Source organism: Centroberyx gerrardi, chromosome 24 (assembly GCF_048128805.1).
Source record: "Centroberyx gerrardi isolate f3 chromosome 24, fCenGer3.hap1.cur.20231027, whole genome shotgun sequence".
Taxonomy (NCBI): Eukaryota; Metazoa; Chordata; class Actinopteri; order Beryciformes; family Berycidae; genus Centroberyx; species Centroberyx gerrardi.
In genome coordinates this window covers 7,150,698-7,164,345 of record NC_136020.1, presented here as the reverse complement: position 1 = coordinate 7,164,345, position 13,648 = coordinate 7,150,698, and the positions used below count along the sequence as shown (strand labels likewise).

Here is a 13,648-nt window from a genome sequence, read left to right as displayed (position 1 = left end):
CTGTGATTGGGATTAACACAGGCAGATGCACCGGTACACCCTGGCCTTGCCTTGGCCATAATGGATGCATGGCTGTTGCTCAGCAGTGGGGAAAGTTGTGTTATTCACCCAGCAGTGAAGAGCGCAGGTGTTTGGCATAAGTTAAGCATAATGTGATATGATATGCGTCTTAACGCCAGGTTTATTTGTGTCATTTTTTCTGATACTTAATTCCAAATGTGTGATGTATCCTGGAGAAACTGGACAGGTGATTATAAGCGGTGGCGACACGGGAAAGAATGAGTGACGAGTTTGTGCAACAGTGTCAAGGACAAACCGGGGAGTCTTATCTCTCCCTCACTTTTTACTTATTTATTTATTTTTTGGCCATGTTCTAACAAGTTACTTCCATTTAATGAATTTTGTGTAAAAAACAGCTCAATTGAAGGCAATCAAGGATCCCAGGATCTAGACCAGATAATGCCGTCTATCAGGGACAGGGTTGAAAGGACAGTGATTGATTTGGAACCAGAAGCATCCCCACCACCACTACCCACCCCCCCCAAAAATACACCTCTAGACCTCTGCCTCTACTTGACATGCAATTACCTTTTGGATTTATGCACCACAAACATCTTGATCCAGTGGCAATATGAGCCAAAAGAATGGCAATATGTCAAAAGAACTGCTGATGCTACTCATTCTGTTTTCAGGTAAGATCTTACCAAGGTTGAAGATCCTCTGAATTTAAAGGAGAAATAAGTCTAAATAAGATTTTTACCTCTCCATAGCACAAAATGACCATAATACATCTGCGGAGGGTTGATAGGGTCATTGATCAATACCAGTGACTCAGCGATTACTTGTCCAGGTGCTGAGATTTCTGGCTTTCAACCCACACTCTTGTTTTGGACCAAAAGCTCCTTTCCACTATTGTCATCTCCCCCAGGTCCCCTACGTCGAGCTGGGAGGCAAGACGCTGGTGATGACGGTGTACGACTTCGACCGCTTCTCCAAACACGACGCCATCGGCGACATCAAGGTGCCCATGAATAAGGTGGACTTCAGCCACATAACGGAGGAGTGGCGGGATCTGCAGAGTGCTGAGAAGGAGGAGGTAAGGTTTCTCCAACCAGCGAAGGTAGACACACACTCAAAAAAGTTCAGTGGCTTCCTAGAACATTGGATTTGAGCAGGTTTAAAATCATTTCCTGACATCTTTCTTTCCATATCAAGGTGTAGATTATGGTACACTGAGTAGTTACTGCTTCGTTTATCAGACAATTTTTATGAGTACTTGTATAAGTGATATCACAATAATGATTTTGCTGTGTTCAGCAAGCCAGCAAGCTTGCAAACTGCAAATGCGGCGCCGTGGCTGATGTAATCCATCTCCCCTGGAAATGTCACTTAATCAGATGTCCACACTTCCCCTTCAATTAATAGAAGTGTGACTTTCCAGGCAACAGTTCAGGAGATTCAATTTTCATGGTAAATGTCATGGCATATAGCATGTGTTGCCAGGGGAACCTCATTTTTAGCATTATGGCGGCTTGATTTAAAGGTTAATTATAACAGTGTTGAGTGGCTGGCGGTGCTGTTTCAGCTGAAGGGCATCACTACACCGCCTTAGCATTTGGTCACACAGCTGCACCTGACAATTTTACGCAGGGCTTGAGCCACTGTAGTGATGCCTCTCAGTGTTACTGCTCACTAGAGGGCACTTGCACAGGAGGACCGGTGGAAATTGCCACTTTCTACCTTGCAGCTAACTACTAAACTATTGAAATGTTAACATTATGTGAATGTTCTGATCATAATGTGACACCAAGCAGTGATTGGGGATGTCTAGAAGTGACAATACACTGATCCATCTGTCTGAAAAGTTCTAGGAAGAACTTTTTCAGATGATGTGTGCCCTGCTTGGAGATGTGTTTGCTGACAGACAGCGCAGAATTCACGGGAAGCCTCAGTGGCTGCAAATTACAACCTGCCAAGGTCGAAAGGAGTCTCTCCCTTGGCAGCCCAACTCCTGTACCATTATAGCGAGGGTCACAACCTGTTGCTTTATCCAGGTATTGGTCACAATCAAAACCCATTGATTTGTTGTTGGGTTTTTTTGCCCTTTATTTAACCTGGTAAGTCTTACTGAGATTAAGAACCTCTTTCTCAGGTCTCGTTTGAGACCTAACCAAGAGAGCAGCATCAAGACAAACGTTAAAGTTGTACAGTCATATAATCAAGGAGCAAGGTAATACAACGTATGAAATCAAAATAGCATGAAAATCAATAAAAGAGAGAAACAAAGAAAAAATCTTCTCTATAAGCAATATCTAACCAGCAAGACGGACACTGAATGTACAAAATATAAACATCTTCCTGATATTGAGTTGCAGCCACATTCGCCCAATTCACATCTCCTCCTTTGTGATTGGTAGAGATTTTAATAAGGGAAATCAATAAGGGATAATGGCTTTTACCTGGATTCACCTCATCAGCGTACTTCATGAAAAGAGGAAGCGTCCCTAATATTTTGTACATTCTGTGTATTTGTCTCTCGAAAGTAAACAAAGCAAAGATGGCTCTGTAATGACTCTCCTTCATTATCAGTTTAAACTCACCAAGAGAGACCGGCTCTTTCAGGTTTCAATAATTTAGCAGTGAGTTCAACGTAGAGGCAGCAGAATGCATAAAGCTAATGATAGAATAACTAAAGCACACACACACACAGGGAACACCATCCTCTTTACTTTTAAGGTCAGATGTGGAGTGGCAAGCTCAGACGATGGCCTTTCGGGTCAAAAGGCATGCGTTGGCCTTTTACAGTTCATAGAAAATATTGAAGAGCATAATTACCCCGTCCCTCCTTCCCTCTCGCTGGCCCAGAGGAGTGTGTATTCATGTTGATTAAACCCCAGCCCTCGTCATTAAAGTGAGACTCTATTAGTCGTTGGTCTACAAGCAAATGACTGATATAGTGACTGGAGGTACATACAGTGCAACGCTGCGACCAACCTCATTACATTCCCAACACATCGATTCAGAATGAGGAAATAGGCCTTGATTGGAAGTTGATGAAAGACTCCTGATGTAAAACGAAGGTCGATATTCAGGCCTAGTTTGCCTCTGATTTATAATCGCTATTCAGAATGGCTTTTCCAGGCCACAAGAAAGGCAGGTGTGACCTGAGAGTCACTGAGCCTGTCTGTTCCTCTTGTTGATGTGGGATATGGCAAGAATATGAATCACTTACTGTTCAGTGTGCGATTATGACCGTTTATTGTAATGGGGATTTGTCTGACGCAGTGAAGTGATTGCAGTACTTTCTAGTGGTGATGAGTGACAAACCTGTATCAGTAAGTGAGGCAAAGAGCAATCAAACTGAAAGGATAGAAGAGTTGTTTTGTTGTGTGTCTCCCCCTATTAGACTGATTACTGAGATTGACTGAAAACATGCAAAGATGAAATGATTTTGATGTGATATAAAACATTACATTTGTGTGTGTGTGTGTGTGTGTGTGTGTGTGTGTGTGTGTGTGTGTGTGTGTGTGTGTATATGTGTGTGTGTATGTGTGTGTGTGTGTGTGTGTGTGTGTGTGTGTGGGTTAAAGCTAGCCAAATAACCAGAACAACTGTAAAGGTGATTGGGACGAAAGGTGAAAGATGTTTACAGTTTAATGATGTCCACTCCAGTCCTAGAAACTTTCTGAGCGACGAGCCTCGTCTTTTTTCCTGTTTTGCCCTTCAATATTCTGACTATTACTTTTCCATTTCCACTCCGAGACAGCAGACAGCTGGTTCACACGATGACTGACCTTGTTAACAGCTTGTCCTGCATACAGATCAGAGGCTGTTTTGGGTAAAATCTGATCAGAAAATGGTTGCGTGTGCAAATTGTGTCCAAAATGAATTGTACTTAAAATGCCCCCAAAATAGGTGATTGCATCCTCTCTTACCTTCAAAAACCAATTTTAGGAATAAGGGTATGTAGGGATAATTCAGTTACCTCTCTTGTGAGTTTCTGTGTGAATGATCAGGAAATAGCACTGATCCAACGTTCTTGTCAGTCCTTTTGTTTGATAAAATCAATGTAATGGGAATGCTTCCACCCAGACAAAGCATCCAGGCTAGTTTAGTGTGAGAGGACGATGACTAATTACGAGAAAAACAAAACTGGGGATGGTAGTTTTTGGATAATTCAATTTATATCTGATATTTAGGGGGGTGATAACAAAAGTTACTTATTTTTTTAATTGGTAATAATATTGCTGAAATTGAAATAGTAATTCGTTAGAATACACGTTACAGGGAAAAGTAATAAGGATATGGTTACTAAATTACCCTCTAAGTTACCCTCCAACACCGCTGCCGACTGAACTGAAATGCATGTAGGAGGAATGTTGACAGTTCTATTTTTATGCACAGTGCAGTCTGTACCAAGCAGAAAGCTCTATGAATATGTAGCGAAATGTATGTACTCTATTCATGTATTTATAAAAAAACAAAACTTCTCTGATAATAATAATCTGATAATGCAAATAGCTTACAATGCATGTCACAGTTGTCTCAAAACTCTGATTCTAACTGGACACTGTAATTATTGCAAAACAGCTCTTTTACCCAGTCACATAATACCATAATGTACCTTTCAGTAACATCATACTATCCCTTTTGTTATAGAGACATACTCGGTACTTGCAGTGTACAGCTAACAATCACAAAATGTGCTTTGGATGGGAATTTACAAGCTGTGTTTTTTTTCACCTATCCCTGCCTCTGTGTGAGCATCTGTTGCGAGGATGCGACGCAGTAAATTAGGGTTTAATCGTGTTTTGTTTTTTTTGTATGTGCATCTGCAACTGTTCTCACCTCTGCCGCCTCTGTGTTTCCAACAGCAAGAGAAGCTGGGCGATATCTGCTTCTCGCTGCGGTACGTGCCCACTGCCGGCAAGCTGACCGTGGTCATTCTAGAGGCCAAAAACCTGAAGAAAATGGATGTGGGAGGCTTGTCAGGTGAGGAGAACTGTGTGTGTGTGTGTGTGTGTGTGTGTGTGTGTGTGCCCGCTGACTTTCCCTGTGACAGGCCCATTGTCTGTAATTACACATCTACTGCAGCACTTACTTTGCTTTTCCCACAACCCTGCCGCTTTCTTCTCTTTCTCTTTCTTTAACAACCCCCCCGTTCATGTCACCGTCCGCAATTACGTTCGTCAAAGAAAAATAGACGCCATCTGAAATACCGGTTGTGTTGCAAAACCTGAAAAATATCTCTCCGAAGCCTCACTCTCAGTAGGGGAGATATTGATAAAAAAATAAATAAAAAAATAAGAGAACAAACAATTATGCCATCAATGCTCTCAGGAGAAACTAATTGAGCGACAGCCATGTATAGGAGTGAGTGGTGTGGGTGGAAACAGAACTGCACTGTTGTGGAGAACACACACACACACACACACACACACAACCACACACTCGACCACTAATGGTTATAGTCGGCGCTAATGAACACGGTATGTTGTGGCACAGTGAGGAAAAGAATGCGCAAATAGAAAGAATGAAACACATTCCTGCCCCAGCCCAGCTCAAACAATACACCAGTACAGAATTAGGATCAATAGATGACATTTATCACACTACTCTGAATAGCGGGTCAGATGCCATGGCAACCGAATGTGCCACTTCTGAAGGTGAAAGAGAGGTGGAACTCCTACATACAGCATTAAAAAGCCTCACAAACCGATGCTGTCACACACACACGCACAGCATCGGGTCAGTTCATCTACTTGTCAACATTCGTCTCCCATCAGTCAGAGGCGCAGAAGACTCTTTTAGGGACGAGAGACAGCATGATGGATCACCGACGCACTCCCGAGACGCTCGGCTAAATCCCAAACCGCCATTGTGCTTTCACAACGAGAGACTTATTTTTAGTTTGGCTCCCGCGGAAAGGAAACTTTTACTGTCACGTTGCTGGAAACAGAGGAATCTCATTCTGTGAATCAGTTTATTTCCCTGTGGGGGGCGAGCCGGCGATGTGGGCAAAGGTGCGTGGCAGAGCCAGCTGTGAGCGCATCATCGCTTTAAATAGAAGCACACATAAACCGCTGTATGGTTATACACACACACACACGCACGCGCACGCGCATATACGCTAGGGTTCGACTGATGTGGATTTTTGAAGAGCGATATTTATTTGAAGCTGCCAGTTTGATTTGATCGTTTTCATGCCAAAAAATAAAAAAAAGTATTCAGTGTTTCTCCCAGAATTTTATTCTTATCAGGGTGGAAAAGCTGCTGAAACAGCATTTAGACCATGGGACACTAAAACTCTCCATTGAAACTCAGACTGATAATAATAATCAAGTTAGGGTTTCCCATAGACCATCAGTGTACTGTAATATTGATCAGTTATACAATATGAGATAGACAAACTACATCATGTCCATCATATTTGAGGTGGCCGACACTGGGTGGCCTGTATCCGAGTTTTAATAAAAGGCCAATACACACACACACACACAGCCCTACATGCATACACTCCGAAACACACAAATACAAAAGCACACACTGAGCTGGCCCTCTCCCTGTCTCCCGCCTGTCCTTTCACTGTCTTCAGTGGTTTTATTTTAAATTCCCCAATGTGCAATTCTCTCCCACCTCAACTCTTTTTGCCGCAATTACCGCGCACCTGGGTCCACTCGCTTTCCGCCTGACAGCCCGGCCTCACCATCCGAGCCTAACCGTCCTCCAGTACAGTAGCGCGCTGCACATTAAAAGCTCACAGCTCCCTTTCATCTGTGAGACTAGCGCAGGCAGCCATTTGGCAGAAAACCCTCCCCCGCTGCCATTTTATGCCACTGGCATTAGCTCTCACCTGTGCCCATTTGCATCGTGGGATTGTCAACATCCCGAGCTGTCAGCCATGTTGATGAGCCAATAATAAAAATAAAAAAAGGCTAGGTTTCTTGCTCCAATCTCTTACACAGAAGGGAAATAGCAGGGAAGCCAGACAATTTGTCATCTCATACTATGTCACTGTTAACTGGAGCGTGTTTTATCAGTGTGTATTGGTCTGGGGAATTCAGGGTGAATTATTAACACACAGTAATAGCACAGTGCATGGTTCTAATTACATACAGCCGGCATATACTGTAAATTACAGTCTGAACTGATTTCTGTTACCAGCAAGTTTTAAACTGACGAAGCACATGCGTGTCGTTTTAGTGAAGTATGTAGATTGTATGTTACTGCACATTTATGAGAGATTCAGTGTACGAGCCAACTGGTTGTGTCATGTGATATTTTTGTATGACCGTTTCACCATAGTTTGTGTTTCCTTTGAAGACGCCAAAGGTCTTAGAAAATTGGACATCAGGAATAAGTGCTACAAGAAAATTGAATTTAAGAGATGCTTTAATGTCTGTTGTAATGCATGCAAAGTTTTAATAATGTTCTTTTGTGATACACCAACATGTGTTCAACACTTGTATCTATCTAAATCTCGAACAAATGCAAAAAAAACAACATTTTAGACATCCACATCCCTTCCAGATTGCCTTATTTCTATAATTAATTTATACTAATAGAATCTCATTACTTTCATCAGTGTTTGAGGAGGTAACATCTCCAGAAGTGCTTTTCTCCTCTGAGAATGAACTTCAAAGTGTGGCAGATGGATGAAATAATGGGCAGGCCTATAATAACAATAATTAGCCTCCATCCACAATGTGGCTTAGCCAGGACTTGAAGAGGAGGACAAGTAATTGATGGCCTGGGATCAGTCTTCTCCTCTACCGCCATCCTGTTTACCATGCCTAATTACGGCTCACAAAACAAGATGTGGGTATTTTCATTAACCAATGTATAATCAGAAATAATTCTTTTGATTGGCTCCTGAACGCAGCATCCCTCCAGAAGCTGCCCTCACGCCGCGCTCCCATGCAGGACTCGCTCGAAGAGTTTAAAGAGACTTTTTAAATTACCCTTGACAGTACAGTCGGCTCTTGCTCTTGTTTCTCAGGACTGCAGCTACTGAAGTGTGGTGATACGCCGAGCACCATGTTCTTTAGCTGTCGTCTCAAAGTAATCCCACGCACATTACAGCAAAGTAACTCCTCTCTCTGCAACAGCCAAATCTGAAACACTGTAGAGTACTGTATATCCATTTTGGTAAGTTGTGTGCAATAAAAGACTTAAAAACATACAAATCCCAGAGAAAAGTAATTGTACACATAGCAATAATGGGCTGACTAATACAATGACATTTTAAGACAAAGCTCTTCTAGTTAATTCTAGATATTGATACATTTACTTATTTCTGATTTCTATGTTTAACTTTTCAATGCCTGGAACAGCGAGCGATTCCAACATTTGATAATTAGTTCAAACACTGTCTGATTGGAAAGTGAATGAGCTGAAAAATGGTTAAAAACAGTAAAGCAAAGAGTTGGTCCAGAATAGAAAGAAACAGAGATGGAAAATGTAATGCACACTGGCTTCCTCAGTAGTTTGCCTAATCGACTCTTAATTCAATGAACAGATGAACAGGCTCAGTCACATATAGGCTGATTAAAAACATCCCCTTCCATTAAAGGGGCATTAAGTAATCTATGATCTCTATAGGTGATCTGTAGGAATTGTAACATTAATAAAACCTCCTACACAAGTCTCTGTCTCCCACCCAGTAACGGTGGCCTGTAATTGACAGAAAACACTGAAGTCACAAGTAAGCAGCTTAGTAGAGCAGAGATCCGTCTAGAGGAGATGGAATATATCACACTGGAAAATAGTGTAACAATAATGTTACTTTAGGTGGGGATAAGTTTATCTTCCCAAACAGAGGAAGGAAAGGAAAGTGAGCTTTGGAAGACAGAAATCCAGACGAGTAATCGTTGAAGATATATGACGGTCATTTTGTGCTGCGGAGCAGTAAAAATCTTGTTTATTGTTTCTGTAAAATTGTGTATTTCACGTCTGTGTATTCCAAACTACTTTAATATGTCCCTAGCAGGTGGCGCCTTCAAAAGTGAGTGAGTCATCCATGTGTGTGTGTGTGCACATGTGTGACAGACACAAAGGCTAAGTGGCTGGCAGCGACTTGGAATGAGGACACGCGGGCTAATAGAGGTAGTGGCACCGAGAAGTGCTTTGTCCCACCCGCTCAGTACCTCTAAAGGTGTCCCAGGAGGATGTGAGGCTGCCCATAACCAGGTAATGGACCTCAGTCGGAGAGGTTATCAAAGCACGCAGGCAGTGTGTCGGCAGTAATGAAGCCGCGCTGCCCCGACCCGGTGCTCCGGCTCGCCATCAAGCCTCTCGGCTGGAGGGTTTATTTGTTTTGTTTCTCTGGCTGGTTGGACTGAGAGACCCAGTCAGCAAGGCAATGGGCCCGGGGGGTCATTAAGATGATGAACAGGCGCAGTGAGAGAGCAAGCAATTTGAAAGTGATTAGGGAATGCAAACTTTCTTTTGACAGTGTCTGCCTTGTAGAGGATGCTAGTCAGAAGAGTGTAAGGGTTTAACATCAGTTCACTATTCCTTTGGCATATAGTCTGAAAGTACAAACTATTACGGATGGTTTCTCTTTTCATGAACTTCACTGATGAGGTGAATCTAGGTAAAAGCTGCTATCCCTTATTTATTTCCCTTATTAAATCTGTACCAGTCACAAAGGAGGAGATGGAGATAAAGAGAAGCAGATGAGTTAGAGAAGGGTTTTTAAGCTTTGAGACAATTGAGATGTGGATTGTGCAAACTGCGACTCAACATCAGGAAGATGTCCCTTATATTTTGTACATTCAGTGTATGTGTGTCTGTGCCTCTGTGTTCGGGCGGCATGTGTGTGATTCACCTCCGAGTCGAGTGTGTAAAACTAAACCGACAGTCACCCCTGGGTGCCCCCACCGTGGCAAATCCAAAATGATGCGAGGGAAACTAAGATGACAGCTAAGCTATATTTAACCGTGCCTGTGTTGATGCTCATTTAGCACAACTCCGCCGCCACTTCCACACTCAACTAACAAGCAAATACTTGAGAAAGATGCAAACACCGTATATATCTGTGTACCTGATAGACGTTCCGCTGTGATTGACACCACCCTCACCTGAATAAATGAGCAGCAGGTAGCAATTACCAACAGCCTGAAAAACATAAATAACTACTTGAAACCAGTCGGGCTGTGCAGCATCCTTCATAGCTCCACCTACCGCTGCAGCTCATCGCTTCTCCAGAAACCTGCTTCTAACCCCCTGGGGGGAACATTTAGCCCGTCGGCAAGCGCACCACCTCATAGCACCGCGGCCAAGGTCCAGGACGCAGATGAGTAACCCTCAGGATAGTGAAGACGTGCCTCTATAGTGTACACGTACGCGGGGAAAGCGCTCTTGCATCAGGGGCGCTGCCACTCATCCATAAAATGGGAGAGATTACATCCGTCTGGGATTAGACGGCAAAATGGGCCGGATATGAGTAACGGCGAGCCTCCCAAAACCCAATAATGCCAGACCCTCATCTGCCGGCCAGAAAGATAAGGGGCGTCTGGATAGCTGTGATGTGGCGCCACAGGTGGGGTTTTTTTCTTTCAGCCCGAGAAAGGGTTATCTTGCATAACCCCATTCAGCTGTTGTGTGTATTCAGGCACAGTTTCAGGTGTGTGTGGGTGTGGGTGTGTGTGGGTGGAGGAGGTAGTCTTGGCTCCAACACCAGGGTGAAAAAAAGCAAAAATCTTGGTATTTAGTCAAATGACCTATATAAGAGACATGGCAGGTATTGGTTATATGACGGTTGCAGCCATGTTTCACCAAATACCTATGCAATAATACAGCTGTTGTAGTATTGTAATTTTTCTGTGACTGCCTTTGCAAAAGGGAAATTGGAGCATTATCCTCATTTTGAAATTGATTTTGAAAATTGTCTTATCATTCATCTAATTCAAGAAACACATTTCTCAAAGATCCATTCAGCATTGTTGAATGGTCCAATCATAGCGTAGTCCAGAAATAATAAGTCATAATCTGTGACATATTCATATAAATAATTGTCCGTTCTGCTACTCCCTGTTGCCAATTGATATAACACAATAGTGATTCAATCTGTCCCCAGTTCATGAAAGCTTTTACATTTGTTCAAGGTCTTTCCTGGGAACAGGAAGTAGTGCATTTAATAAAGAGCAATTTATTTGGAATAACTACAAGAAGAACTGGGTAGTTAGCATGAGCAGTGATAGCCACTATGGCTGAACAGACAAAGAAAAGAGAAACTCAAATTGCATCAACAGAAAATCAAAGGAAAAAGACGTCCCAGTACTGGACACACTGTTTGATTGACAGGTGAAGTGCAGAAACACCACAGCAGTGAACGCTTGGCACCAAAGATGTCGCCAAAATTTAAAAACAAGAGAATCACACAGATTAACCCTTTCAAATTCTACAACGTTAAGTTTTGTTGACGAGATTTCCAGCCTTAAAGTGGAAGAGTCCATTGATAAAAGCAGCGGATAAAGGGCTCATACTGCTGTTTGATACACACTAGATGACAGTGGAGAAGATTCTTATATACTGCCGGACACATTCTGTTCCGTCACAATTTCACAACACACACACACTTCAGCCGCTGTCTGCTTTTATCATCCCGGCACTCCATGTCTTCTCAGCAGGACGGTAATAATGGACACCCACTCCATTAGAGGCCTCGCCATATCTTCCTCTCCCGCTCTCTCTCTCCCTCAAGCCTCTCCCCCCTTTACTTTCTCACCCACATCTCTGTCATCTATTCATTCTCTTACTTTTTTCTTTTTTTCTGATTGTGTATCCGCGGTTTTCTCTCTGTATTCATGTCAGCAGTGCCGGATGGGCTGCCAGTCTGCAATCAGCTCTTATCCCCCTAAATTGGATAAAAGATTAAAGGAGCTAAGCTTCCCCAATATTTGCCATTGCTAGGAATCCCACAGATGTTCCTACTGAAAACAGAGATTTTTTCCACGCTACCCACACATAGAAAAACGCAAAGCCTAATAAAGACTTTTCGCATATGGGATCCAGAGATAAATCCAGATTATCGGTGCAAGCGGTGTTTTGACGACTAATTACACGCACCGATTCAAAGTCTTACTCCATATCATGTTGTTCTGAGTTTCAGCAGTTAGGGGGGATATTGTTCGCCTCAGGCCAGTGACTAGCTCATTAGCATCTCTGAGATTATTGCGGTTATTTGTTTTTGTCGTTCACGAGCAGCATGTTGTCTTCAATGATAAATGGCACAAAGCGATTTTCATTAGATCTTTTTCGTCTGGCTTGAATCGCCTTCATGATTGTGGGCTGTAAAAGAGCGGATATTAGTGAGTCAGAATTTTCACATAAAGTAGGCGGAGCATGACCCTGTATCCATGTCACCCACCCAGCTCTGGACTCCTGGGATGTCCCGTGGATTTCTATGCAGAACTTTAATTTAAATCAGTATTGGTTTCACAATTCGACTGTCCTCTCCTCATTTTTGACTCCTCGCCTCAACCAAGCCGCTAACTCTTCTGCTTGTGATTAGCATTTGGAGGACATAAACAAATCAGAGAGGGAAGCCCAACACCATGATTGCTAATAATAAAACTCTGACAGCGATGGGTGGGCTGGCTGTTATCACACACTCTCTACCTGATTGCCAAAGAGTGGATGAGGAGGGAGGCGGCAGTCTGACCTCAGCAGGCCACTTTGGCGGGACTTGAGACGACGTTTTGGACAAATGAAGATGAGGCTCTTGAATGGGGAATGGCAACTGTGTTGTAAACACACAACACTCCCAGGACCACCCATCAGTTGTTTTGGAAGTGTTAATGTATTGTTAAAGCTGTGGATAGGTCTGAAAGTTTGATTGACTTGAATAAGCTGCACAGTTAAGAATGAGAAACGTTGAGTCACATCCTTCTCTTTCCCCACAGATCCGTATGTGAAGATCCACCTGATGCAGAACGGCAAGAGGCTGAAGAAGAAGAAGACGACAATCAAGAAGAACACCCTCAACCCTTACTACAACGAGTCCTTCAGCTTTGAAGTACCATTTGAACAAATCCAGGTACGTTCTCATCAACGCGCACAAGCTGAGAGTTCACAAAGAAATCTCTTTTCAAAATAAATTCTCTGACTATGCACAAATTGTACAGTATGAACCAGGAGAGATTTGGTTGCACATAAGGAGGTTGTAAGTGTTCGCTCATTTACCAAATAATCACTTCAGAGGCTTTTTATTGTTACATTATAATCAAAGGCACTTCAATCTAAATAAGTGTTGGTGAGTCGGTTTCACAATTTGACAGACCCATTGTTCAGAGGTGAGATACAGTGCAGCACACTATTACCTGCCCTGAACACTATCCCTAGCACTTCTCACAATGATTACGTCAATGATCATGTCATGATTTAGCTGAAGTGAAGGAATTCTATAGGGTAAAAACTATATGATGCCTTTATGGATGGTCTGGCTGTGATTAAAGACAAAGAAGAATCAATAAATGAGAAAAGCACATTGCTATTTCCAGAAAATGATAAAAGAAAAGATGAAGAAAGCACAAACTCTGTCAGGAGGGAATAGCAATGAAGAGCATTATCGCTCCAGGCAAAACCGTAATTGAGTCAAATTGATTAAGCACGTCACAGCTCACAAATCACGAGTTTGGCTCCA

General features: G+C 42.7%; 1 protein-coding gene across 2 annotated transcripts in view; it reads left to right on the top strand.

The window, feature by feature from the left end:
* Window positions 1-13,648, top strand: part of syt1a (synaptotagmin Ia) — a 34,422-nt gene that overhangs the window by 18,294 nt on the left and 2,480 nt on the right. For both annotated transcript variants that reach the window (XM_071905623.2, XM_071905624.2), the window contains exons 5-7: window positions 929-1,096; window positions 4,875-4,992; window positions 12,909-13,042. In XM_071905623.2, coding sequence (XP_071761724.1) covers window positions 929-1,096; window positions 4,875-4,992; window positions 12,909-13,042 — 420 coding nt within the window. The remainder of the gene's footprint in view (window positions 1-928; window positions 1,097-4,874; window positions 4,993-12,908; window positions 13,043-13,648) is intronic.